The 25,123-nt window shown below is 45.2% G+C and overlaps 1 protein-coding gene across 7 annotated transcripts; it reads right to left on the bottom strand.

Moving 5' to 3' along the window:
- Window positions 1–4,472: 4,472 nt before the first annotated feature.
- SLC25A47 (solute carrier family 25 member 47) lies at window positions 4,473–24,741 on the bottom strand. Of its 7 annotated transcripts, XM_062576636.1 has the most exons (7): window positions 15,116–15,162; window positions 14,944–14,999; window positions 9,431–9,474; window positions 9,054–9,125; window positions 8,567–8,749; window positions 7,357–7,630; window positions 4,473–5,339 (listed from the first exon to the last, which is right to left on the bottom strand). In XM_062576636.1, exons 2-7 carry the CDS (start codon window positions 14,969–14,971, stop codon window positions 5,053–5,055), a joined length of 888 nt encoding a protein of 295 aa, XP_062432620.1. In that variant the 5' UTR covers window positions 14,972–14,999; window positions 15,116–15,162; the 3' UTR covers window positions 4,473–5,052. The 7 variants fall into 7 exon arrangements, with proteins under 7 accessions (XP_062432620.1, XP_062432619.1, XP_062432622.1 ...); XM_062576635.1 differs by lacking the exon at window positions 9,431–9,474 and having other exon boundaries at window positions 15,116–15,219; XM_062576638.1 differs by lacking the exons at window positions 9,431–9,474; window positions 14,944–14,999; window positions 15,116–15,162 and adding an exon at window positions 24,681–24,741 and having other exon boundaries at window positions 8,567–8,669.
- Window positions 24,742–25,123: the final 382 nt, after the last annotated feature.

The raw sequence follows: 25,123 nt of genomic DNA, 5'->3' as shown, positions 1-25,123 counted from the left end.
TATTTTCTTTCTTAAAAAGAACTTCAGTGTCTTTGGTATGATTTATGGAAGAACAATTTGCATGATTAGCAAGCTTGTTTTAATATGTGCAGTACTAACTACATATTATTAGATCTATCCTGTATTTATGTAGAATAGATTAGCCCAGATCCATCTTATCCAAATCAAATAAAAATACCTCTGATAACACAGGTGGGCATTGATGTGTGATGTTTGCAAGTCACGTAAAATATAAGGAGGGCATTAGAATGAAGTGTGAAAGCTTTAACAGATTCTGTACTGTGGAATCTAGTAGATATATTGGTAAGTAGTCTATAAAAAAATGCTTTTAATTTGTCCTTACGCTACTGAAGGCAGCTGATTACAGTTGGGCTGAGGGAGAATTTTCAAGGATGAGGCTTTTCACTGACTTCAGTAGAAGACCTTGGATCAGTCTTTAGTACATAAGAATGTGTTGCACTATTTGTCCTGCCTGGAGCTGGTAGACATTGCAAAATTACTCCCTCCCCACCTGTAACAGCTCTGTAACAGTGCATACATGTCCTGTCCAGCAATGACCTTGCGTTTCTGAGAAGGAAATGTCTGGGTGCCAAGCTGTATATAAGGGCCTATGTTAGTGTTATAGTTGTATTTGTGCCAGGGACCAAGGAAAGACTGAAATGCACAGCAAATTTAGTCTTTCTGTGTGCTTCAAACTTGTACTGAAAGTAGGAATGCTTAGCTTTTTGCTTTTTTCCTTTCAGTTTACGTGACCTAGGCATCACTGATATAATGACTCTGATGCATTAAAGTAGATGTTTACCAATAGCCTACCTCTCTATAACCCATGGTCATAGTATCTTAGTGCTAACAAGTGCTTAACAATCAGTAGATATGTTTATTTCTTTTTAAAGTCATAGAACACTTCCTAGAAAAGCAAAATAGTGTCTTAAATACAATGGTAAATAAATGAATTCTTGTTGCTCTAGACTTTTCAGTGGTAACCTTTCAATTCTCACAGTCCAAAGTTTGCCATCTTTGAGCAATACATAATAGATTGCTCTTAAGTTGATCTTAAAGGGCTTTTACAAACTCAGTGCAAATTTCTTTGTGAAATTTTTCCATCAGTCCTATAATATTTATTTCCTTAGCTAAGAATTAATTCAGTTATTCAGGGGAGAAATTTGGTGTGGGACAAACTCACAGTGCGTTCTGTTCGAACTAAATGTATGGATTAATTTTACAATACAGCAATTAAAATCTGAAGGGAAAGTTCTAGAAGGGCACGTGGTAACAAAATTAATTTATCATTTGCTTACTGAGAAAACACATTCCTGGAGTGTTCAGATAAATGCTTACAAAAGTGTTGCACTTCTGAATTCAACAGAAATTATACAGTTTCTTAAAGGAAGCTTGACAAATTCCTAAATCTATTGTAATTATTATTCATATCCCAGAGATATTTAAAATATCATGACAGGGCAGCCTTGAAAGGCATGGGTGAAATGCTTGAGAATGTCATCCGGTAATGTTCATTACATTTTCCTCAATTTGTTGATACTTTGTTCATCTTGCTGTAATAAAAATGTAGAGCAAAGTCTGTATCCAACTTCTTCATTTGATTTTTTTTTTAAGGTTTAATTTACACTTGCTCTATTTTTCGTCACTGTTCCTGCCTCTTTGGGTATTAATTTAGTCATCCAATGGAGTAGGTCTTAGTTTTGATGCTCGTCACCCTGCAAGTAGTGAAACAGGGTGCCTTGTAACCCCCTTGTAACCCTCTGTATCCAGTCCCACCAGGTGCATTTCAGCTTGCTTACAGAACAAGCTAGTAAGAGTCAGTCATCCAAAGACTGGCTGTAAGACTGGATGTTGAATTTACGTATGTACCACAACCGGTTCAGAAATATGGGGAGGTCAGCGTGACCTGTTACTATGATACTTCTTTGATAGGTTTCGCCTAAAGACTGGTGCTTAAAGGAAGCTTGGTACTCTGTGCTTGCAGTTGTGTGAGGAGCACAGATCCTGAATAGCTTCCCATGGTTTTTCCACACTCCCTAAGAGGCATGCAGAAACCTACTTGCGTATTTGTGAACATCATTGTCACAAAAACAGGAACTAAGAGCAAAATGGAAACATGAATATTCCTTCTAAAGAAAATTCTCTGTTTTCAAGGCCAGGAAGTGTGTTACTGACAGAAATGGTCTGTACAGAAAGCTGCAGTGCCTAGCAAAGTAAACTGAGTAACAGCCCAGCAACTGTGGTGTCTTCCTTCTGTTGGCTGGCCTTCAGCTAGGTGATTTATCAGAAGTAGTAGTTCTGTGATTATCAGAGTTGCAGAGTAGCTGAAGGTCAAGGTAAAGCAAAGAAATGAGAAAATAAGCAGCCAGCCTCTGAAATCCACAAGCCAAATACCCAGTTTAGTATACATGGAGTTAAGAGTACCCTGTATTATGTGTTGTTAAACATATAATTGTTGTTTCTTATTTATGTGCCTGGGTTTATGGTACTTATACAGTCAATTCCTCTACCTGCGAGTAATTTAGCTCAGTATGAATTAGCCTTAAGTGCTTGCTTTAAGACTAGCTGTCACTAACACACTGCATGTTTATATTTTCCCAGTAAATGCTTGCAGACTGAATGAATTGCAAAGTAGTTACCTTCCTGAAATAAGCTGCCTAAAGAAATGACTTACTTACCTCTCATGTTTAGGCCAAGTGAGAGCCTGCTTTTATATGGTGCTGAATACCTAGGGGCTTGCAGATCTCAGCCCTTCTGAGTGGGCTCCACAGTTTCTCCCACTCAGTTTTATAATTCACCTAAAATTCCTGTTTCTTGAAGCCACTTGTATTTGGCTTACGCCTATAGGAGGAGACATTTTTTAGTAGTTTGAATGATTGAGCCTGTTGGGAAGTTCAGCTACTTCTGATTAGAATTTGTTTTCAAACCTCTGGTTGACCATGAATGGTATCAACTCTGCCTAACAATAAATGATTGTTTTGTCTTATTTATAGGTATTTTTTCCTGTCTCTGTGTTCAAAGAACTTAATGCCTGAGAATTGAGTTAGGTTGAGAATAATACAGTATAAAAGAGTCTGATTCCAGGAACCATCCAGGCAGAGCTAGGATAAATCACCATCCCACTGTGAGAGCGCTCAGTCTAACGCATCCCTTGTAGAAAGAGGTGAGCAGAAAGAGCCGTCTTTAGGAGAACTTCAAATCTTGCTGACTTAATTAGATCTTTTGTTGTAAGGACGTTCAGACTAAAGGAATTTTGCTGCTCATGGTCCAAGATGTAACTGAGGGTACAAGGTTGCTGAGTCCCTTAGCACCTTGATATAGAATTAGATTCCCTGCTGGGTCTTTCATTCCATGGCCTTTTAAGGTGACATGCTCTGAACCTGGCTGTGGTCTTTTAAATCTGCTCTTGGATTGGCTGCAGCAGCTGATAGGCTCTTGAGAGAAAAATTCATTATAGTTGTTTGATAGCATGGCTGTGAACAAATTTAAAAAGCAAGTTGAAGGCTTAGATTTCAGGAGGACAATTCTGGAGCTTTTTACTAGTCTTTCTGCAGTGGAAGAGGTTCCCTTTATTCTTTGCTAGTAGCACTTACTTAAAGTTTTTAAGCCTGTCCTTCTAGTATAGGATCATTTCTTCCCTTTCCAGCATAGCTATCGAGTCTTGCCTGTCGCAGAATCGCTGTTAGTGTGGTTAAGGCCACGCTCTCAACCAGTAAGTGTGGATGTGGACCAGAATTTTATCGGCCTTGAATAAGAGAACTCCTCTAAAAAATTATCTTCCTCTTTTACTTAAAAAAGGCACATTTTCAGCACAATTTTGAGGTGAGGGCCACACCATTGCAAACGTCCTCATCATCACAGAAAAGTAGAGATGCAGAACATCTTAACTGCTCCTGAGGCAAGGGCAAGCCTTGCAAATCAGAGTGTTTCTGAGTCTAGGGAGGTTCTTTTCAAAACAGAATGTTTCTGAAATGTTATATCTTTATGAAAAGAGTATATTTTAGGAAAGTTAGAGATCCCTTCAGAACATAACTTTGACAAAAAAAAAAAAAAAAAAAAAAAAAGGCATTTGGCCAGTCCTAACAGTGTATTTTAAAGTCAAAAGAGTATACACTTTTTGAAAGTAATTAATCTTAATTATACCATACCAGTTCTGCACTTCTCCTTTAATTTACCTAACCTTAGTGCACAAAACTTATGGCAGTCTTTCTTTTGAGAAGCAAAGGTTTTTGCTTCTTTTCCCACCCCCCTTCCAGTACAAGAACAGCCTGTACAAAAAGCTTTGTCAAGATTCAGGAACATGGTACATTCTACCACCAGAAGGGGAGTGAAGCTTTACAGCTAATGATAGCACAGGGAGAAAAAAAAAATCACATGATTTACTCGAAATGAAGCCTGTTTCCATTTTCAATGAGGCCATTAGAGAGATTATGTAAACAGACTATGTCTGCCACTCATTTAAAGACGACAGGAAAAAGCAAGGCAACTCATATTTCAGCTGCTACCAAAGGAACATAATTGTGGAGCGCTTGTGCAAAACTACAGATAGGCATGCAAGGTCTGCCCATTGTGGCTTGAAGCACAAATACGTAAGTTAAGTGAATGCATTACATGTATTACATATAAAGAGCGCACACTGTGTAGTGTTAAATCTAACATACACAACCTGCCCTCCACCCTTGCCTTGGTAGTGAAGATCAGGTTTTCTTCCAGGACAAAACCTAATTCACCTTTTGTCAAAAATCTCTTTGACAGGCTATCAGCTTTTTATAACAGAAATATTTGCGAATGTTTCAATAGCCTGAGTAGTAGCTGCAGTCTAAGTATATTAACAGGATAGAAGGGAGGTTGACTGTAAGTACAAGACTTCCTGATGAGTTTGTGATCCTGTAAGAATAAAACTAAGAGATCAGTCATCCAGTTTTGCGCTGAAATTTCCATACCTCTCACACCGTCCATCACTGAGAGCAGAGTTCAGCAGTTGTTTGTGTATGCTGTGTTACAAAAGAAGAGCTAAAAAAGAAAATACACCTCTGAACAGAGTGACATGAGCTATTTTTCATTCATAAGATGATCTGTAAACCTCAGTACAGCTTCATATGTTACAAATACAACCATGTTCACAGGAAACGCACGAATGCAGTTTAAACCCAGTCCTTTGAAAAGCACTTTTACACCCTCCTTTCTCACGCTTTCCCTAACACAGTGGACTAGGCCTTTGTACTTTTGGTGTCCCAGTTCATCTGTTTGCATCCGTGATTTGATGACATCCATGGGAGTAGCTAATCCCCAGGCCAGGACTCCAGCAAAACCACCCGAAAGCAGCACAGCTAGGAAACCTGCAAAACAAGATGAAGGCAGTGGGGAGCAGTTAACTTAAGCCTTGAACTGCTACAGCATCTCAGATTCATTTTCTGCAGTTGCTTACTAAAGTCTTTTCAAATCTAATTCTGCAAATAATTCTAGGAACAGGAAAGAGAACAGGAAGAGCATTACATTGAAATTTTGCTCAGTCTGGCGTGATTGGGACCTGCCAGCAGTGCAAAGCTATGATGACTGCATTAACATCACTGCACTCCTGCAGGTGGTCTCTAGCATTTCTTCAGATGATTTTCCACCAAGTTCTGCTGGAATTCTGATCCCTTCCTTGGATTCATCCAGCTTGTGTGGTCTCTGTCAAGGAGTTTGCCTTCCCAGGCCCCTTGTCTCTACCTCCCCTTCCACCATACGGCAATCTAAACAGCGCGCTTCATAGATCATCACCGGCTATGCAGTGCTTTGAGCAGCGACCACAGCTTGACCTGCTCTTGCAGAACAAAGCGAAGAAAAGCTGGAAAACACTTAGCCAGTCATGCAACTGCTGAACAGGAATTGTTCTCCTGGTTCAAACAGCAAATTTTGCTCCTTGGAAAGGGGAGGAAGAGGAGGAGCACCTTCTCTTTCCATAAGCTGCTTAGCAAATGCTAGCTTTTTAACCTTCATGTTTTTCGGTAGCTAATTTGTCTTGCTATTGGAGTTGCGTATTTCCAGTGATCGCATACAAAACATGTGGCCTCACGATTTCACAGCATGCTCATTTTGCATACATCATGCTGGCTTGTGCAGAGACCGCATCCGCTTTAGCCCCACACAAACGGAGCGGGATGTAGAGCCTGCTGCTCCGAGGCGCTGAGCTGCCCAGCCTGAGAGTGCTCAGCCCCTCCTCAGCCAGGCCTGCTTATTTTTACAATTCTCAGGAAGATTCTTTGCTGAATAGAAAAAAATGTTTTGCCTCTCTGAGACATTTGTTTTCTCAAAGGTGGAAGTAGATGGTTGGTTTTTAGAGCCAAGCCACCAACCGGAAAACTTAAGTCTCTTCCAGTTCTGCACCTGGACTCTGTTTCCAAGCTCCAGGCTGACCCCGAATGAGTGCTCCGTGAGAGCTCTTGGCGATTTGTCCAGGTTTCATTTCCAGTTGCATACCCCATTTCTGCACGAAGAGGGTTTCGTACTCACATACTAGGTACTGGGGCGTGCTGTAAACACCTCTCCTGCAGGAAGAGGAGTAGCTGCTGAGGGACAAGATCCCCAAATGAACATTTGGAGGACAAACAAAATTCAGCTCCTATTTGATATAGTCAAGCCTTCTGCTGCACAGATTAAAAAATAAAATGAAATAAAAAAAACCAAGGTATGCAGTGCACTAAGAGAGTGGGACCATGCCCCAGTGTGTGTTCACAGCCGGGTCGTGCCCCATGCTGCCCTCGGCACGACAGTGAAATGCAAGAACAAATCTGAGCCCTAACTTGGATCTTCCCAGCCCCTGGCTCCTGCTGTTTCCCTCCTGCGGCCCTAGCCTGCGTTCCTTCGGCAAGGCCTGTGCCAGGAGGGATGAAAGCATTTACCCTGGTGCACCCTCCCTGCGGCCGGGTTATTCTCCGAGCACCGCGATTGCTCCGGGCGGGGGAGCCCCTCTAAACCGCGGCGAGCAGGGAGCGCCGCGAGGCTGCCCACGGCCTGCCTCGGCCCTGCAGCTCCCCCCGGGCTTCTCAACCCCCACGCGGGCCGTAGCCGCGGACTAAGCAGCTTACCCTGCCCGTCACCCTCCCAGCCACGTGGGACGATTTTGCCCCGCGCAGCTGGAGCCTGCAAATCCCCCGCACCCAGCCTGCCTGCGCCCCTGGCTGAGGGGCACAAAGAGCCTGGTCGTGCCTGGAAATAAAAGCAGTGAAATAATAAAATGTGCCCCTCACAAGGCACGGTTTTGAGCAAGGCCTCCTAGGTGCTGGGTAATGTTTGCTGAGAATGTGTCTCCTCTTAGCGTGATACAAAATAAGCCATTTTTGCACATAACACAAGACTCTTTCTTGTACCTACCCGGTTTATTTTTCCCCACTGGTGTAAGCCAGTCGCACAGAACAGAATAGGTAAGGAAATAGACTGCAGAAGAGGAGCAATCCCTGCAGAGTAATGCAGAGCAGCCTTTGTAGAGACCCCCAAAACCTTCCTCTTTTGCAATCACCTTCAGACAGTGCAGAGATCCTTGGTACTTGGGCTTGGAAATGGGTTGGGGAGATGCCACAGAAGGATGCGGTTGCTTCTGAGTTTGCATTCGAACTTTAGCTACCTCACTAGGTGTCATCAGCATAACCTGTAAAGTTAGAGGATATCGTTATCTTAAACCTTCCCATTTAAACAGTGTTTTAAGCCTCCTCCAGCCTGACCCTCCAAATCATTCATCTCCCACCTTTTCAGGCAATAGTATTTCTTATCTAACGCCAGGAAGTTCCAGCTTCCTCCCGTTGGTCTGCACTAAGTCGCCACAGAGCAGCGGCAGGACATGAGTGTTGCGTGGGACACGTGAGCTTGCGTTACACTGTGCACAGCAGAAAGCGAGGCAGAAATAGGCAGAGGACACTAGACAGCTGTAAAAACTTGTCAAACCATTTGGGCATGGAGAGAAGAATGTCTTCAGCTGAAGGGTGGCATAAATCAGGGCTCTTCAACACACAGGTGTTTTGGAACCAAGGCCATAAGGAACATCAGAAACTAACCCTGTTAATTAGAGCCGTTCCCTTCCAGGAAACGCCTATAGACCCGACGAGCCTGGCTGCCCTACACGAGGGCTGCCTATAGGGTACGGGAGGCTCCGCGGCACTCGCAGCGCCTGCACACATCCGTCTGCTGACAGGAAACTGTGCCTGAATTCAGACCCACCGCTTAGCGTCCTTTACGGGAACGACACGCGTATTTGCCAGGGAGTTATTTGCCATTTGCTTGGCCGGCGATGCCCTGAGCCGGGGTGGGTTTTGAGTCCCGCCGAGGCGACGCGGCGTGCGTGCAGCACCCTCGTAATTACCGCGTAATTCTTAAAGGAGCGGACCGGCACGCCGCGCGGTGGATCCGGCGGCGCGGGGCGCCCGGCGGGAGCCTGGGCTCGACCCGCCGCGGGAACGAGCCCCGCACGGCGCCTGACGCAGGCTCCCTCCCGGCGCTGCACAGAGACCAGCCTCCGCTTCTCCGGCCTCGTACGCGCGCGCGCCAACAAGCTCTCTCTCTGCGATTTCCTTTTTGGCTGTTTACCTACCCGGACTGCACCAGTAGCACTTCCAGCGAGAAAAATATCCAGCTTGGAGGGCTTTGCGTCCACAGTACCGTATCGCAATTTGCAGATGTTGCGAAGGAAATTTCTGTATGTGCCAAATGAAACAGAGGAAATCAGTGATACTGTGAAGACTGACGCAGATACGCCTTTGTAAAATCCCAAAACCTAGTCAGAGACAAAGAAAAGAACAACAATTTTAAGAGAGAACAGCGAGGGAAAGTGTCCGCTCTGAAACACTGCCATTATATTGCTGAGTCAAAACTTATTTCTATTATTATTGGCAAAGCTGAGTTTCATGCTAACCCTTCTCCCAAAAAATGGTTATATATAATTGTGGTCTGTCCTCCCCAAACTGAGCGATGCAGCTTTGCTTCTCCGACCTATACAAGAGGTCTCTCCTACTGCTACTCCAAGCAGAAATAAGAAGCATCCTCGGCTTGTACGTGCCGTTCTGATGAGAGGTACCTACCTTTTCTGTTCTGTATGTTTCTTGAATGCAGTGCCAAATTCCTCTGTAACACCTTTCGGTCTGAATCCTCACCTAGGAATATAGGGGCAACTTTGAAATATGGACATCAGATTTAAAAAAAATAAATAATAATAATAAAAAAAAATCTTTAATGCTTTCTATGCTTTAACAGCAAACCAGTCCGTTAATCATTAAATAGCACCCCCAAACAATTTTCAAGAGCAAAAAACAGACAATCAAATGAAGGGAGCGAAATACGTTGATGTAACAACAATTAAAGCGCTCAGTTACCAGACTAGCTTTCTACAGGGGGGAAAATGGCAAAAGGGTCTGTTTGCCTTCGGTCTGTAGTCGAGAAATAAAGTTCCGACAGGTACCTTCACTGTATCCAGCGGATAACCCACTGCTGTGCTTAGACCACCTGGAACAGATATTGCATTGGACACGGTTAGCAGCGCACGCCGCGGCAGACCGCCTCCGCGGACCCGCGGACGAAGGGCAGCCGCCGACAGGCGCAGCCCCAGACTCCCACTGCCCGGGGCGCCCGAGCTCCCCAGCTCCAGCCAGGATCTTCAAGCCAACAGCGACGAGCGAAACGGGCCGGTGTCTCCGAGCGACCGAGGGATCCGAGCGTCGCAGGAAACTCGGAGCAGCCCCCCGGGAAGGGACTCGGCGGGAAGGAGCATGGGATAACGTGCACCGCAGTTTTGGACCGTTTCTGTTCCCCTCTCCATTTAGGCAGTGAAGTATCTTTGGACCATGACCAAGCCACGCTTACGTGAGCAGCGAGGTGTCCCCGCTCACAGGAGGGTCTCTGAGTATTGCTGAGCAATCTGAGCAAATTTGGAAATATTAAGGAATAAAAGCACAGGGACATTTGTAAAAGAGAGGTGGTCTTTTATCGTGGTGATGGCAGAGGTCCTGGACACGGCCTGGCTGCACTTTGCAAAGCATATACGGAGCCCGGGGTAAAAAATTCACTGAGCGTAAGGACTCGCGGCACCTCGCTGCACTAAGCCCCTGAAGCGCGTTTCCTACCCGCACCCGACACCTCCGTACGCAGCAAAGCCAGAGCAGGGAGCAAAAGCAGAGGTCTGGAGGCTGGGGAGCGCGCCGGCGGGCTGGCGCGAGGCGGGGGCCGGCGGCTTAGCCGCGGGGCGTGCAGAGGCCGGCACGCTCGGCAGCACGCCCCGCGCGCCAGCTGACCGCTGTTGCCCGCCGGTGACAGTAGAGGCATTTCCAGCAGTCTAGGGAGGGGTTGTCAACCGTCTGTCGACACCCAGGCTCATTCTGAGACCTTAAAATAGCCGCTGGAGTTGGAAACACATTAATCCTGTGAGACAAAGTTGCTGCCTTAAGAGCAGATCGGGAGGGAAGAGCGAATAGATCCCCCCCGGCGTGCCATCACCTCCACTGCCTACCCCAGCTCCGGTCCGGGTGCATCTGCCTGCAGACACGGTAAAGGGGCTGGTTAGTCAAGTTCCTCCGAGTATATAAACTGCCAAGTGACCTGAAAGGAAATCAGGCTGGGGGACAACGGAGCTGTATCCATGTGGGTTATTTATACAGAGATCAGGATCATAAAACTGCTTATATGAGCTCTTCAGGGAGCCAGGAAGTCATAGAAAACAGTGTGCTTCTGGTGGCTCATGAGTTAGAAACTGCCTGACATTGAGTTTTCTTCCCCCCCCCCCTTTCTTTTATTTTCTTTTTTTTTTTTTTCCTTAAGAAAAAGGAAATGATTTAAAAACGTATATGTAGCTGTGTGGCTGCAGTCATTTCACTCAGCATGTTCACCTGCAATTACACTGCTGCTTGGGAACTCCTGGCAGCTCTGCCGTGTTTTGGAGAAGAGCAGCAGCTGCTGGGTGAGTCACCAGCAGTCAAGCCTCATAAGAAAACAATGGGCAGAGGCTTACTTGCATTAAAAAAATAAAATTAAAATAAAATTAAAAAAAAGATAAGGTTGAAAGAGAGAGAATGAGGGAGAATACCAGAACAGAAAGAAATAACAGGAGAATAAGACAGCTAGGAGGAGCAATGCATCTGAGCTGAACGGACAGTGACAACGCACCAAGTCACCTGGGGCCACCGATGCTGTCCCAGATTGCCAGCTCTCAGCTCAGATGCAGACCGCAAATACAGACCCTGCCAGCCAGGGCAGAGCAGCAAATAAGTTAATGTCAACATGACTGTGGTGTCCTCAGAAGTGCCCTGGCCCAAGCACTCCATCCCAGCCTGGAGGATTTGGCTTTACATCAACTGCAAACTTCCTGAACGTTAAAGGTGGCAGCTGGGGCTGCCCAGATGCTGGCTATGCAAGGGCACAGTGTGCTCACGCAGCTGAAAGCCAGGTCGCTCCATCGTGCTCAGGAAGGTAGCAGCCTTGCCGTTTTTCACTGGCTGGTGTGTACCAGGTACCGGGGCTGATATGGACCAGCATTGAACACAAAGTGTGTTCCCATAAGGTGAAGGAAGACAGTAACACTGACAATAAAAGCAGGTTGCCCCAAACCAGTTTGTTCCCCAACGCTCCTCAGTCCAAAGTGCTCCTGTTCACCTTTGTTTCAACAGGGACAAAGTATCCCCCTGGGAAAAGACCATAAGGGTGAGCTTTTCACTGCTCCCATAAAAGTAGAGAGGTGAGCCCCCAAAACTTCCTAACAACCACAGCCTGCCGTGGACTGCCCTCCTTAAGAACCAAAGCACTCGGGGCAGTCAAGTGTTTTGGCTGAGGAGCCAAGCCAAGCCTCAAAAGCTAGGAAGAAGGGCTCTGTACAATGTCAGATGATATAAATAGCCTGGAACAAAGATAGCCTGACCCATACATGCACTGTTTGCACAGCAGAAGTGTCAAAGGCCAGCTATGTATAGGATGCATATGGGAGAGGGATCCTAGGGGGCTCCTATTCAGTAACACTGCCCCGGCTGGGAAGAAAATAATGGCAAAATGAGGTGAATGACCAGTGCTGGGGTATAGTGAACCAGTTTTCCTGCCTACTTTATCTGGGATATTCTCAGGTATTGCGTAGAGGTTACAGCAGCCCCTATACACACATTCACATGGCAGGGACAAAACCTAATAACTCACGTCTTCACAAGTTTGGCCTTTCAGACCTGGCAATTAAAATAAGGAGAGATCCTTGCCCTGTACACCAAACAACCTGAGCTTCATTCAGTAACATTTCCGTGGCAGTGGCCAGCAGTAACCATTTCAGCTGAAGGGACAAGGAGACAGTACGTTGCCTCTGTGGGCAGACTATTTATTTACGCTGGGACTGCATGTGACTGGTGTGTAACCTTGCAGTAGGATGCAGGGAAGCCTGAACATGCCACAGACAGGGCTGTTTTACCAGGACAGTGCTGGGTAAACCTCAGCTTCCCCTTTCCCAGATCTCTGGCTCAGGCCCAAGAGTCAAGTCATCCTTAGTCATCACTGCTGAGGCCCTGCTATGGCTGGAGCTACTGTAATAGCAGGGTTAGAAACAGATGCAGACTCACAGGGAGACTAGGAGGGACCTAAGGAAGTGTCTAGCCCACCCTGTTGCTCAGAGTAGGGTCAGCTACATTGGCCAACAAGGACATCCTTGTAGATAAGCTACTTTCCAGAATCTCCAGCCCCATTTTGTGGTTACTGAAAGCCTCCAACTTTAGTCACTAAATATGTTTCTCTCACATTGTTTTCATCTGGAATCACAGCAAGCCACTATTTCCCAGGCCAAAGGTGCTGAGCTTTTCACGTGGGCATAGAAGCAGTAGCTCAAAGGAAAAGCACAACAATATTTGTGTATGCTCCTGAGCCAGGCTGGACCTTTCATGGGGTTTGAAAGCACTACACCTCTGCTGTTTTTCAGAGGTGCCCAAGCTGTGTTTTCTCCAAAACATCCGGAAAACACAAGGTCACAAGAATATCATTTACTAAACACAGAATCTGTTGTTATCTATGTTGCCACTTGAGTTGCCTGATGCAGTTCAGCTGGATTTGCAGCTTCTTCAGGAATGTGAAATCTGCTTCAACTCTAACAAGCACAAGCTGTGAAACAAACTTAGTGCCAAAAACTTCCCTGTTCTCACAGGAAAGCAATCCCACCCCTGGGAGCTGTCCTGCATCAAGATAGGGACCACAGCCCAAAGCCCTTGCCCAAGGTACTTTGCATGTGTCTATGTGCAAGCTCCCAGTAGGGGAAAACATGCCAGAAGACACCCCTGCCTGCCCCTGAAAGATTGTATTATCCCTCTTAAAAAAATCCCTGAACCTGACACAGATGAAAAGATGGAAAATTTTGCTCTTGGACACCCTCAGGTAAGTACATTAAATAAGCAAGTACATTTTTCTTTCCAGCTGGAGAGCTCCCCCACCCACACTCTCCCAGGTTGACTCTCCTCCTGCTCATTTCCCAGGCCCACAGGCACCCACAGAAGGTACTTGCTGCCTTGCTGGGCTGTACACTAGTGCACGGAGAGGAGGGCACCGCAGAAACCACAGCCTGGGCACCACAGTTTGGGAAAAGGCCAAGGTGAATGGCTGTTTCAAACTCTTCAAAGTCATTTCCTAGAAAAAGAAAGTTCATCCTTAGGTGGTTCAGTTATAACAATGCCAATAAAAGCAATGGAGTGCCACCAGAGAACAAAAATATCGCTGCTCTGCTGAGCCGAGCCATATATCAATGATAACATTTAATCGTAAATGTTACGACACCTAAGATGAGGTTTAGAGTCTCCCTCAGAGCTGGACAGCCCTTTGCCAGGCACATCACTGGGCCTGAGACTTCACAACGTGCTCTGAAAGTCAACAAGGAAAAGGGAGTAGGAAGGAGAGATGTCATGGAGGGGTTACATGCCCCTCTCCCACCAAGACCCTTTCCTGAGCAGAGGTCCCCACACTTGGAAAGAGCTGACAGCTCAAGCAACAGGCACCCCTGAGTCCAGGCACCCCCGAGCAGCCAATCCTTGCCGGTGCCCACAGGTTGGGCAGTGAGCGCGAAGGGGCAGCAGGGTAAAACTTGCCAGGGTCCCTCCCAGCAAATGGGCATTTGTAACCTGGCTACAGGTTCCTTGCTAGGAAAAATCCAAAAAAATTTCAGCAGCTCCAAGTAAGCTTCGACATGCAGGGCTTGGACTGTGCCTCAGCTGTCTGGCAGGTTTACCTGGCCCTTCTGGCAGCGGTGACCCCAAGTCTCTTGTCTTGCTATTCGATACTGTGCTAAATCTGACAAGATTTCAGAAAAGAAATGAGACCAGTGACTACATTTTGCTGTTTAAAGCAAAGCTGAGTTTGAGCAGGATATGCCCTCAAAACGTCTAAAATTAGATCACGCTTTTTCTTTTAAATATAGCTAACATTCACTAGATCAAAGCCTGCTATGCAGCAGCCTGCAGAGAAATTACCATCAGAGCTGCAAATACATGTCAGCAGATTACATAAATTTCATTCATTCAGACCTTCTTTACTGAAACAAAGCTGTGCCTCCACCCTCCCAGTTTTGTGAGAAGCACCCTCATCCCTCCAGAGCCACGATTCTGACCCCCAGCCAGGACCCCCAGGCATCAGACGGGGGAGCTTCTCCTGCCCAGACAACGTTTGCCGGTTTGTATCTGCATGCAGCATTTTCCACATAGTCTCTTCCTAGCAGAGTTTTGCTCCATCACTAGACTGGAGGAGACTGCAGGGCAATGACCTCAGCCAACCAAATTGCAGGGCTATTTCCTCAGCAGCTCTGTGAACCTGCTCTGATGACATTTACCACTTATTAAAGAACACACTTTTAACAAACAGCCCCCACCAAAAGACCCCCAGCTCTACTTTTGCCGCTAAGACCTGCCCACTAGCTTAATAATAAGGAAACATGGCTATCTGCTTTCATCAACAAGCACTACTTGATTTATTTACCTCCAATGGCCCCAGCAATGAAATCCATCCGGATCGAGTCTGCTGCCTTAAATACCCTGCTTAAACGTTAGGGAGGTAGAAGAAGGGAGGATACCAGTTCAGTCTTTTGAGAAACACAGCCCCACAGGTCCTTCAGAGGCAGCGTGATCTGCAGTATGAACCACCTTCCTACCGTCTTCCCTTGCCTCTGGGGGGCTGTGAGCCTTCTGCATACTCGATGAGTTTGTACACTGGAGGCAGAGAGAAGAAGCTTGGAGCTGTTCCAGGAATACAGTGAATAAGTAATCCTGCAAAGCCCTGCAATGCTGCGCCAGAGCCGCAGATCCCAGTGCCTCTCTGCCTGGAAAATCACAAGGGGTGGTGCCTTGCAGGATAACGTTGGCTGTGAAGATACCATTCCCTGTTGAATTTATTGGCCCCAGAAGATGGCTTTGCACCCCTGTTTGCCGAAGGACACTCACCCTGTGCCGTGGAGAAGTGGTGCAGCAGCTGCATAGGAAACATCTCCTTTACTCCCATCCCATCCCAGTCCTGTCGAAGCAAACCCCTTCTTACCAGGGACATAGCTTGTGCCATTCCCACGCCCCCCCTGGGGAACTTCCCTTGGCTTTCTTGGCTACTCCACTGGCCCTAAAGCTCTACCCAGATCCCTATAAATCTTTACCTACTCATTGTATATACATGTGGTGAAATCCAGAATAAATCCAGGCACATATGAAGCATTTGTTTCCCTACTAGACTGCAGGGCAACTATCACAGTCCTTGGAGGAGCTCTGCTCCCTCACATCTTGCTCAGCCTCCCAGCCCCCTTTTCAACATCTCCTGATTGCTGAGCTCAGCCATGGAGTAGGAATCATTACAGCTGGAGCAAATCATTTGTCTGCACGCCAGCCTTTGGCCCTACTGCTAAAAGCCCAAGCTGGGGAAGATGAAGGTGGAGATTTTGCCAGGAGCTTGGTCTCAGAATCTCACTTTTTTTCTTTCTAATCCACCCCCAGTACTGGAAGCCAAACTTGATTCTCTGGAGAATTTCGGTCCACCTAGTAAAATCCAAGAGACATAGAAGAAAAACACAAAAATAATCTCCTTTGGGACTAAACAAGGTTAGCTGGGGGCAGAGGAGGAAAATCACAGGCAGAAAGCTTTCCTGTTCTGTGCAGTGCACTGAGGACTGATCCCAGCAGGGGAAAGAGGACAGTGCTGGTAAGGGAAAGGGCTCTTGGCAGTGCTACGTTGCCTATTTCTGCACAACAGTCCTGCACTGGAGGGTAGCCACCTTTATGCAGGAGAGGTTAAGTTTTGCCCAGAACGAACCTGGAAACTAAAGTCTCGACACGGTAAAGGTTTGCTAAGTCATAACCTGAACTGCATTTCTCTTGAAGAGGTTTCCCCGGGTCAGAGCCAAAGCACATTGGCAGCCAAGTGAGAAGATAATTTCACGGTGCTGGCCCCCTGGGCCAGTTTCACAGAGGAGCTGAGGACTTTAGTCCCCAGTGCTAAGCCTCCAGCACATTTCACAAGAACCTATTTCTCTCTGAAGTGCATATTCTGGAGGGCCAGATGTGTCAATGACACATAGCACGGCTCAGTGTGAGAGCTGGGAGTTTCTGGGAACTAAAAATGAAAGGATTTATGCCGACCTATTTTCCATGATTTCTTACAAGTCCTTCACTGAACACATTCTGAGCTGAAGAGAACATCGTATTCCATAGTGGTACGTTATGCAAAGACAGCAAAAACTTAAAAACAGAAGTAAAATATTATCTAGAGAGAGAGAGAGAGAGCAATGTAGCTGCTGAAACGCACTGGGTTATTCAATAGCTCTTCCTGTTACATCAGGTCACCGTACAGGAATTATTAACGGTTCATCAATGGTCCATATGTGCCAAGTGCAGGGAAAGGTGCTTTCATTTCCATTTCTGGTATCAGCCATTCCTGGGTGCTGCCCTTGTGTGCCTCGTCCAGCAGTGGGAGCTGGTGTGGGACTTGTCACGTGGGTCACATGTGGGGCAGGGGGGATGCCAGAGCTCCCTGCACCTGCGTGGACCTGGCAATTACTGAGCAGCTCCAGGCTGCATGACTCGCATGAGCTGCATCACCGGTGCTTTACGACTGCTGCTTAGACAACATCACTTAATATTGCTTTTTCAGGAACTGCCTCCAGGCAAAGTGAAGTAACTCACTATATTCCTAAAATGAAAATGATGTCATGTATCCCACCTCTCCCTCCAATCACAATTATGGGGATATTTTTCTAGATATTGCAGCGACTGGTGCAATATCAGCAAGAATGTAGAGACTGGACATTACTGCATGTCATTGGTTGGCTGAAGTATTAGGACTAACAAATCTTTCCCAAGAAATGGTGTGAGACCAAGCAAAACTTACTCCTCCATTGGTTGAACTGAGCAGCTCAAAAGCAAATCTTTCTCATGACATATTCTAAGATTATTTTAAAAAAGCTTACTTTTTGCAATATAAAATTAATGCACTTTTATGATCTTTTGCATTCATTCACTCCAACCCTTCTATTAAAACGGTAGTTTGTTTTATACAGAAAAAAGCTTATTCTAGATCTTAGTATTCTGATAATCTTTTGTTTATAATTTCAGTCAATTTGATGAGGTAGTCCATGAGAAATTATGTTTCCTATATGACTGGAATCATTCCACCAACAAAAGCAGTTTAGAAGAAGGGCTTTTGAAACAAGACTACATTGGTGCGTGAAACATTTCACCTTGTCCCGTGAAGGTGTAGCGAAGGAGCAGCCTGCTCCGGGGGAATGCAAGCACGCAGCTACCGCACAGACGCTCGCCTAGCCGAGGGCGCAGCCGTGCAGCGGTGGTAATGCAAGCCCCAAGTAACATCACATCAGGAACCACAGTCTCTTCTACCGTAGCCGCCAACCCTTCTCTTTAGGTGTATCGCAACAGGATCCACTGCTGTGATGTGCGATTTTAGCTGCATGACTCACTCGGCTTAGCTGCCACGTGACAGAGACAAGCTCAGAGCCTGCTGGAAGGGAAGCATTAGGTAAGAGTAGGAGTGTTCATATGTGAGCAAGCACTAAGGAAGGTGTGATTCCTAAAGAAGACCTCAGCTGAGAAATGAAACACACGTCACTGCGTTTGTTGTCATCTGTTAACACTCCCAAAACTGCAAGAAACCAACCCACTGCTTGCTTCCTTCTTGATTTTAAGATGGTTTAATGCATGTAGCAGTCCACTGGGACTTGCTCCCTTCTCAGCAAGTAGGTTAAATACACAGCAGAACTGGCTGTTTTCATTCCTCCCAGAAAGGATCCTGGGCTTGTGGGGTCTGGGGCTGGCAGCTCCACAGCTTGTCCTTGCAAATGCCCAGTATGGACCATCTCCCTGCTAAAGGAAGAGGTCCTAATGTAATCATTCAGCCTCCCTTTTCAGGAGTCCTCATAGAGATTTGGAGCCCTTAAAGGTCTTGTTGTCTTTCAGTCCTTACAGCTTCCTCTTTTATCCCCTCTTTTGCAGGCTTAAGAGATACATCCCCTCTCAGATACCAACCTCATTAGAAACATATGAGAATTCAGCCCTTCCAGTGCCAACAGAACCCACCTCATCCCCCCAAAAAATCTGTCCCAGAGAAATCTTGAATTCACAGGAAGATCTTCAAGTTTATCTTCCAGCAGATCAAATATGAGTAATTTCTGTCATCATTTCATGTAGGGCACATAATGTCCAAGGACTGACAGAGATCACTGCTAGTCCATCTGGCAAAGCAACATCATGGCCCACGTCCATGCAAGCAAGAGCTAAAATGCCTGATCTCAACCCTGTGATCTTCTCAAAGCACACCCTAGGAAGTCTGATGTATGAAACAAATGCTTCGAGCATGTACAATGGATAGTACTCCACTAGAAATAACCCCAAAGTCCTTTCCTCAGTAGCCAGTTGTTTAGGACTGATTTGTTCAAAATGAGTGAATTTCAGAGGCAGGGGGTTGAAAAAACAGAACATAGAAGGTGCTGGCAGACGAAGAAACAGATCGGAGAATATGAAACGATCTGCAAGAAATTATGAAACCAAAGGGGAGAAAAGCGAGGAAGGCCTTGATTTTGCACAATTTGGTGGGAGAAACACTGCATTTGCTTTACAGGTGAAGACAGCCATCTGCCCACCCAAACAGATAGTACAGATAGGGTCATGGCTAAAGGGGCAGCAAGATTAAAAGACTGGTACAAATGTGTGGGACAAAGAGATAGGTGGATAGGAAGACTGCAGGTAATCAATATTAAGTAAAATCTTTTAGGTGAGATATAAGGGCAGAAGCATCCGTTTACCCCTCTCCTTCTGGGAGTCATTTCCAGGACAATAGCCACTCCATCCTGCAAAGTCAAAGAAAAGCCTGTCTGCTTCAGCCTCTGCCACCACCTGCCAGGTCACCAAGCCAGATTTGCTGAGAAAATATTCCTGCCTTATTTCATGTCAGAAGATGCTTCATTTTCTATTCCCCTTGCACCGTTCAATATCAGACTCACATGCAGACCCATTAATTTCTGTTCAGTTTATTTTAGAAAATCCTTGACTTGAAGAGACTGTTCAAACAACATCACCCCCTGCTACGTCACTGGGCTGTTTGCAAATTGCAGAACAGGAGAGAGGGACAACAGCAGTACTGAGCCAGCAGAGCTTGAAACTTGGCTTGTGAGTTGGTGGGTGGAAAAAGGGGTGGAACCGTTTGGCTCTGTCTGTGTCACAGACTTTCAGATCAGATTGTCTCATTGTCCTTTATCTCAGGTAAGAATGAAAAAACAATAATACCAAGGACTTAAATGTTCACAGCAGGTATTTCACAGCAAAACCAACAAAATCAGTAAGGAAACCACTCTGAGTGGTGGCAACTGCATCATTTTTAGCTGGGTATGTATGGTCAGTGATTTCACTGCTGAAAAGCTGATGTAAACTTTGACGTTTCAACACACATTTCCAAAGAAAGGAAAGATGACCACAGTAATTCAAGAAGTGACACAGATATTCTGGATGCCTTTAGGCAAGTCACTTAACCTCTCTATGCATAAACTTCTCATCAGCATGACAGACATACTGTGTGCCCCCTGCCACAGGGTCACTACAAGGATTTGGGGCACTTCTGAGCCATCTTAATGTCTCTCTTCAGGAGTGATTCATGGTAAAAAAAGAACAAAAAAGAGGAAATAACAGCGCTAGCACCTACGCTACACAAACACCCATATGGAAATATATATTCAAAACTGCATTATTCTCAAGGTTCTTTTTAAGTGCTATTTAAATCTTCTCCCAAAACGCTAATATTTACAGTAAGAAAGAGGACTGCAACAGTCATGTCAGTCAACTCCTGTAAAGGATTTTATGCCAGTCTGTGTTACTGGAATTTGAAAGGAGTTGCTGGCTCTGCTGGAGGGATGAGTTGTCAGGACTGCTGTTGACTTCCTGATTGTGCTCTGAGCCTCTTTCCAACACCTTGCACATTTTCTGCACTCTAATTAACAGAAGATATATTGAATCCTGACCTGTCAGCAGGCTTGGAGAGCCAGGAACTCCCTCACCCTGATCCCGCAGGGCAGGTGCTCATCTTCCCCGCCTCCTCCACCTGGCAACAGCGTAGTATTTATTTGTCATGACAATATTAATGTACTGCCCTCAAGCCTCTTGTTAGCAGCTGGGCTAGTTCAGGCGTTTGGCTCTAAAACACAGCTGCTGTGGCGGGGAACCTGCCACACAGGAACAGCGACATCCACAAAATCCATTTACGGTGCCGCTGCAATATCCGTGCTCGCTCCAGTGTCTGCGGCCCGGTGTCTTCTCCCCCACTGTTCTCAGCCCGTGCCCCTGCAGAGACGTCAGCTCTCTGCTTTAGCCTAGCGAAAATTGTATGAGATGCCATGGCCAAAATCCCACCATTTTGACCGGCCTTCTTTCTTCCCATTTGAACTACTGACATTCAACAACCTCAGACTTACTTGGAAATTGGGAAGAAAACTTGGCTGTAGGAAAATAAAACATTATTATTTAAGAGTTTGATATCAGCTGCTAAAATCACGTGGGAAAGATTGTTATAAAGATACTTAACTGGGAAAACCAGCACTAATGAATTCAGAAAAAAGATTTTTTTTTCTAAATACCAGTGTTATTATGAGCTTATGTTAAGAGGGATATATACAAAAGAATTTAAGAAGATTTTTATCTTGCGGGAGTGGAGAACAAGTGAAATTATGCTGAATCAATTAACACACTCAAGCAAAAATGAATCAAAAATGAATCAATTATACTACAAAGTAAGCTTAATGCCAGTGAAGACCCCCATGTTGTTATGAGCAAACAGTTACTGATAGCCAGCCTAGCCGGATCAGTGCTAGCTCAGCGACGTCTGCTATAAATCTTTGTGAGCAATGTACACAGTCCTAGAAATACAGACCTATTTCATCAGGAAGTGTTCGACTCTGAGCCTTGACTGCTAACGTGCCCTTTACCATAGGGTCAGGCTGGAGAATACTCATTTCTAAGCCAAGAGTTTCCATAGTTCTTTCCACAGCAAAGAATGCCCAGGCTCCAGGACAAACAACATCGGCCTCTGAATATCACCTAAAGTTCACAGCCTCACTTATCACTGCTTATCTGTGTTTTCCCCAATGTTAGTTCAGGAGTGCCTGAGTGCCCGTCTCGCAGAGCACTCAGGATGTTTTCCCAAAGGCACGTTCGCCGCTCTGCTAAGCCCATTCCCTTGGATGCTTTCTGAATCTTTTCTTAGAATTTTTCAGATTCCAAGAAATGGATACTGCTTTGTGCGACGAAGGCAGTAACAAACATATTGCCTACGACATTTGGAAGCCCACGAATGACCCAGCAAGAAGCTGTCTTGAAGACAGGCCAAGATATTAAAAATATCCATAAACCTTGGTAGTATTGCCTCACGACACATTCCCACTTTCTTTGACTCTCTCTTCTCGCTCGTTCACGGTGCTTCTCCCTAGCGCATTGGAGTGTGCATCTACACTGTCAAATAACTTAGCATTTTGGTTCTGCTGGAGACCTGATCTCCCAATCATCAGCTCTGCATGTGAATACAAACTGTGCCAAGGGATTTCACGTACAGCGTTGAAAATACATTTGTATAACTGTTGGTAGAAAAAAAATCATTTGCCTTACGAAAATGTTCTATAAGAACATAGTGACTTAAAAACAAAACCAGCAGCTGGGCAGAAGAGGTTCTCAGCACAGCTCCGCTTCTTTTTCCCTTAGAAATGAAGTACAAGTCAGTTTTACCAATTTCCTTATCTGTGAATTATGAATAACTGCACATTTTTGCTTCACAGAAACAACCTGATTTTTTTAAAAAAAATGGAAAATGTTATAGAGACGCCAAATACTAAGTTTTCGTCTTCCTTCTCTGAATAATTCCCCACGGGATTGCGTTTTTGCTTGATCTCACCAGTCCTGAGTATATTTGGTGAGTGACTGAGTAAAGTTCTTGTTTGAAATTAAAGGTACTGCTGAGGAAAGGACTTTGGACTATCACTTGTACGCAGTTGTTTTCCTACTTTGTGGTCACTGAGTTTCTCATCTGCTGCAGGGAAGCATACAGGGATTTTGGCTATGGATTTACATTTTAAATGTAAACACAAGACAGCTGAATATGAATAGGGATGGATTCTTGCTTCAAATCATTATAATTGTTGACCGTTTTAAATGCAAACTTCTTCCAGATGCCTTTTCTAGCAGACTAGTACATTTAAAACCAATAACTCAAACTAAAAATACTCCTCTGCATACACAATATTCCTATGGAGTAGAGTCTGAGACAAGGAATAGAAGGCACATGCTAGAATTTAGCTACTTCCATTTAAAATTGCAAAGGTTAGGATTTCCAGATGACATGCATGCCTAATAATAAAAAATGCTTCCACTTTACTGGGATAAACCACAGAAAGTTGGAACTATCATCTCAGCTTTATCAGGCCACTTCATAGCTCTGACCAAAGCTTACTGAGCTGCTTCCTTCCTGCAGCAGCTCTCAGTCTCCACATCTCCCAAACTCAGCCCTCCAAATACTAACTTGAACAGTTGTTTGTCTGTGTCGGTCACAATTTCTCTAACTAAGGGGTCTCACAACCCAAGATCGTGAGCAGGACACTTCGAGGGACCACAGAGCCCCTAGCCCTCCACGGATCCGTAAGCAAAGCAGCTGTTTCAACAGAACTTGAATGTGTGTATCAATTACCGCTCATGTTTTTAAACACCAGCCTTATCAAAGCATTTTATCAGACCCTGAAGTTTCAATATTTGATATACAGTACCTTTGAAGCCAGTGGGATAATAACTCCAGAGAATACCCTAAAGCTACTCAAGGTCATCAAGTTAATGGATGATAAAACCATCTACTCTGCTATGAATAATACCATATCTATTTTCGAAGCTCTATCTTTGAAGACTGCTAGAGCTGTCTTGAGGAAATGGGGTATGCTAATGACCCGAGCCAACAGCATAACATTGAGTGCAGCAAAGAATACAACCGTGTAGGGGAACTAAGCAAATGGATATGAATCCACACAAAGGCACTGAGTAACTTCACTTGCAGATGAATCTTTTTCAGATGTTAGGTGATTCCACAGAACAGCTCAGCTTGTAAATTTTTCTTTCATACTTAAAATTGTGTCTCAATTATTCTATCATGTCATTGTTTTGATTTATGTTGTTGCTTTGGACCGTCAGCCATGCAGTGAAGCACTAGTTGGTCTTCAAGTCTAGTTGCACTGGAATTGCAGTCTCTGTAAAATGCAAGATTTTCCTTGCAAGCAGCTTGCTAGCACGGATGCAACATTCACATGGCTGGGTGCATATGGTCCAAATGCCACCTTGGTTCACATGCAAAAGCCAGGCACAGAGAGTTAGTACCCCTGAGAGTCCTTGATTCAGGGAGTCTGCCTAAGTGCTAGGAGGAATATGTCCAGACCTAGATCCAGATCAAAATAAAAACAGAAACCAGCGTGTTTTTCTGGATAATACAAGTACTGAAGTTGTGATGCTGTAGCAGTACGTTACCTTAGAGGATTAAAAAAAAAAAAAAAAAAAAAAAAAAAAAAAAAAAAGACTAAGGCCAGGTGGCTGTATGAAGGGAAATTCTTCTTCCAGGTCATCCCAGAGCTAGCCAATCCACAGGGAAATTCTACGGAGCAAAGGGGAGATACTCCTGCCCACCACTCTCCACTTTCAAGTGCCATTACTGCGACACGACCAACTGCTGATGCCAAGTTCAAAAACAAACATAAAGATTTGGGAACGCCTGAGGCAGTAATGTGCATTCTACTGCATGCCATTGCCACTAGAATTTCTACAAGTTTACTATAACATCACATTTCTATTCCTTTCATAATTCACTGTGCTTTCCCACTTTTCCTTTGTTTTTCATTTACCTTTAGTGTTAATTCTGCCCTGCTTCTCCTTTACTCTCTTCCACTCTCTACTTTTTCCAGTTCCCTTTTCCCGTCTTTCTTTCAGGCTCACTTTTTCCTAGCTCTTCCTTGGGTGTGATCAAGGGGAACAGGAAGCTGACAGTCATTTCTTACTGCAAGAACCAAAGACAAGGGGAATCCTCTCTCCTATCTCACCCCCTCAACATCGCCCATAAAGCCTCTTCTATTCTTTGAAACTGCGACAACGAAGTGTAAAAGACAATGGGACAAGGGGATTAAGATTTTTTAAGGATGACATTAAGTTATAACTTACAATTTTCTCTCAGTCATGTACGTACAGCGGCTGCTGTACACAGCGGTAGGCCCTACACGCTCCCTCAGCAGCTGTCGACTCCTTCTGCTTGGTGAGTCCCCATTGTGCCATCCAACAGAGAAAGAAGCTAAATACTCCCAAACAAGGAGGGAAGAAATGGGAAAAAAAAAAAAAAAAAAAGTAGGGAAAACACAAGCCCTCACACCGGTTCTCTAGGAATGCATCCCTGCCGGTTGTAAGAAATGTTTGGAGAAATGCAGCCACAGCTGAGCCTGAAGGGCACAAGAACTTGCAGATGATGTCTGATTCATGATCTGAGTCAGAGAGATTACACATCAACAAAGCAGGCACAAGATCGGACCTAGCTTTTGAACTGTCTAGAAGAATAGCATGAGTTAAGAGGAGAATCATTACGTCTGGATTTCCTTGAGCATCAAGTTAGC

This window comes from Rhea pennata, chromosome 5, assembly GCF_028389875.1.
Source record: "Rhea pennata isolate bPtePen1 chromosome 5, bPtePen1.pri, whole genome shotgun sequence".
Lineage (NCBI taxonomy): Eukaryota > Metazoa > Chordata > Aves > Rheiformes > Rheidae > Rhea > Rhea pennata.
Note: the sequence above shows the minus strand (reverse complement) of the source record. Positions and strands in the feature narration are given on the sequence as shown.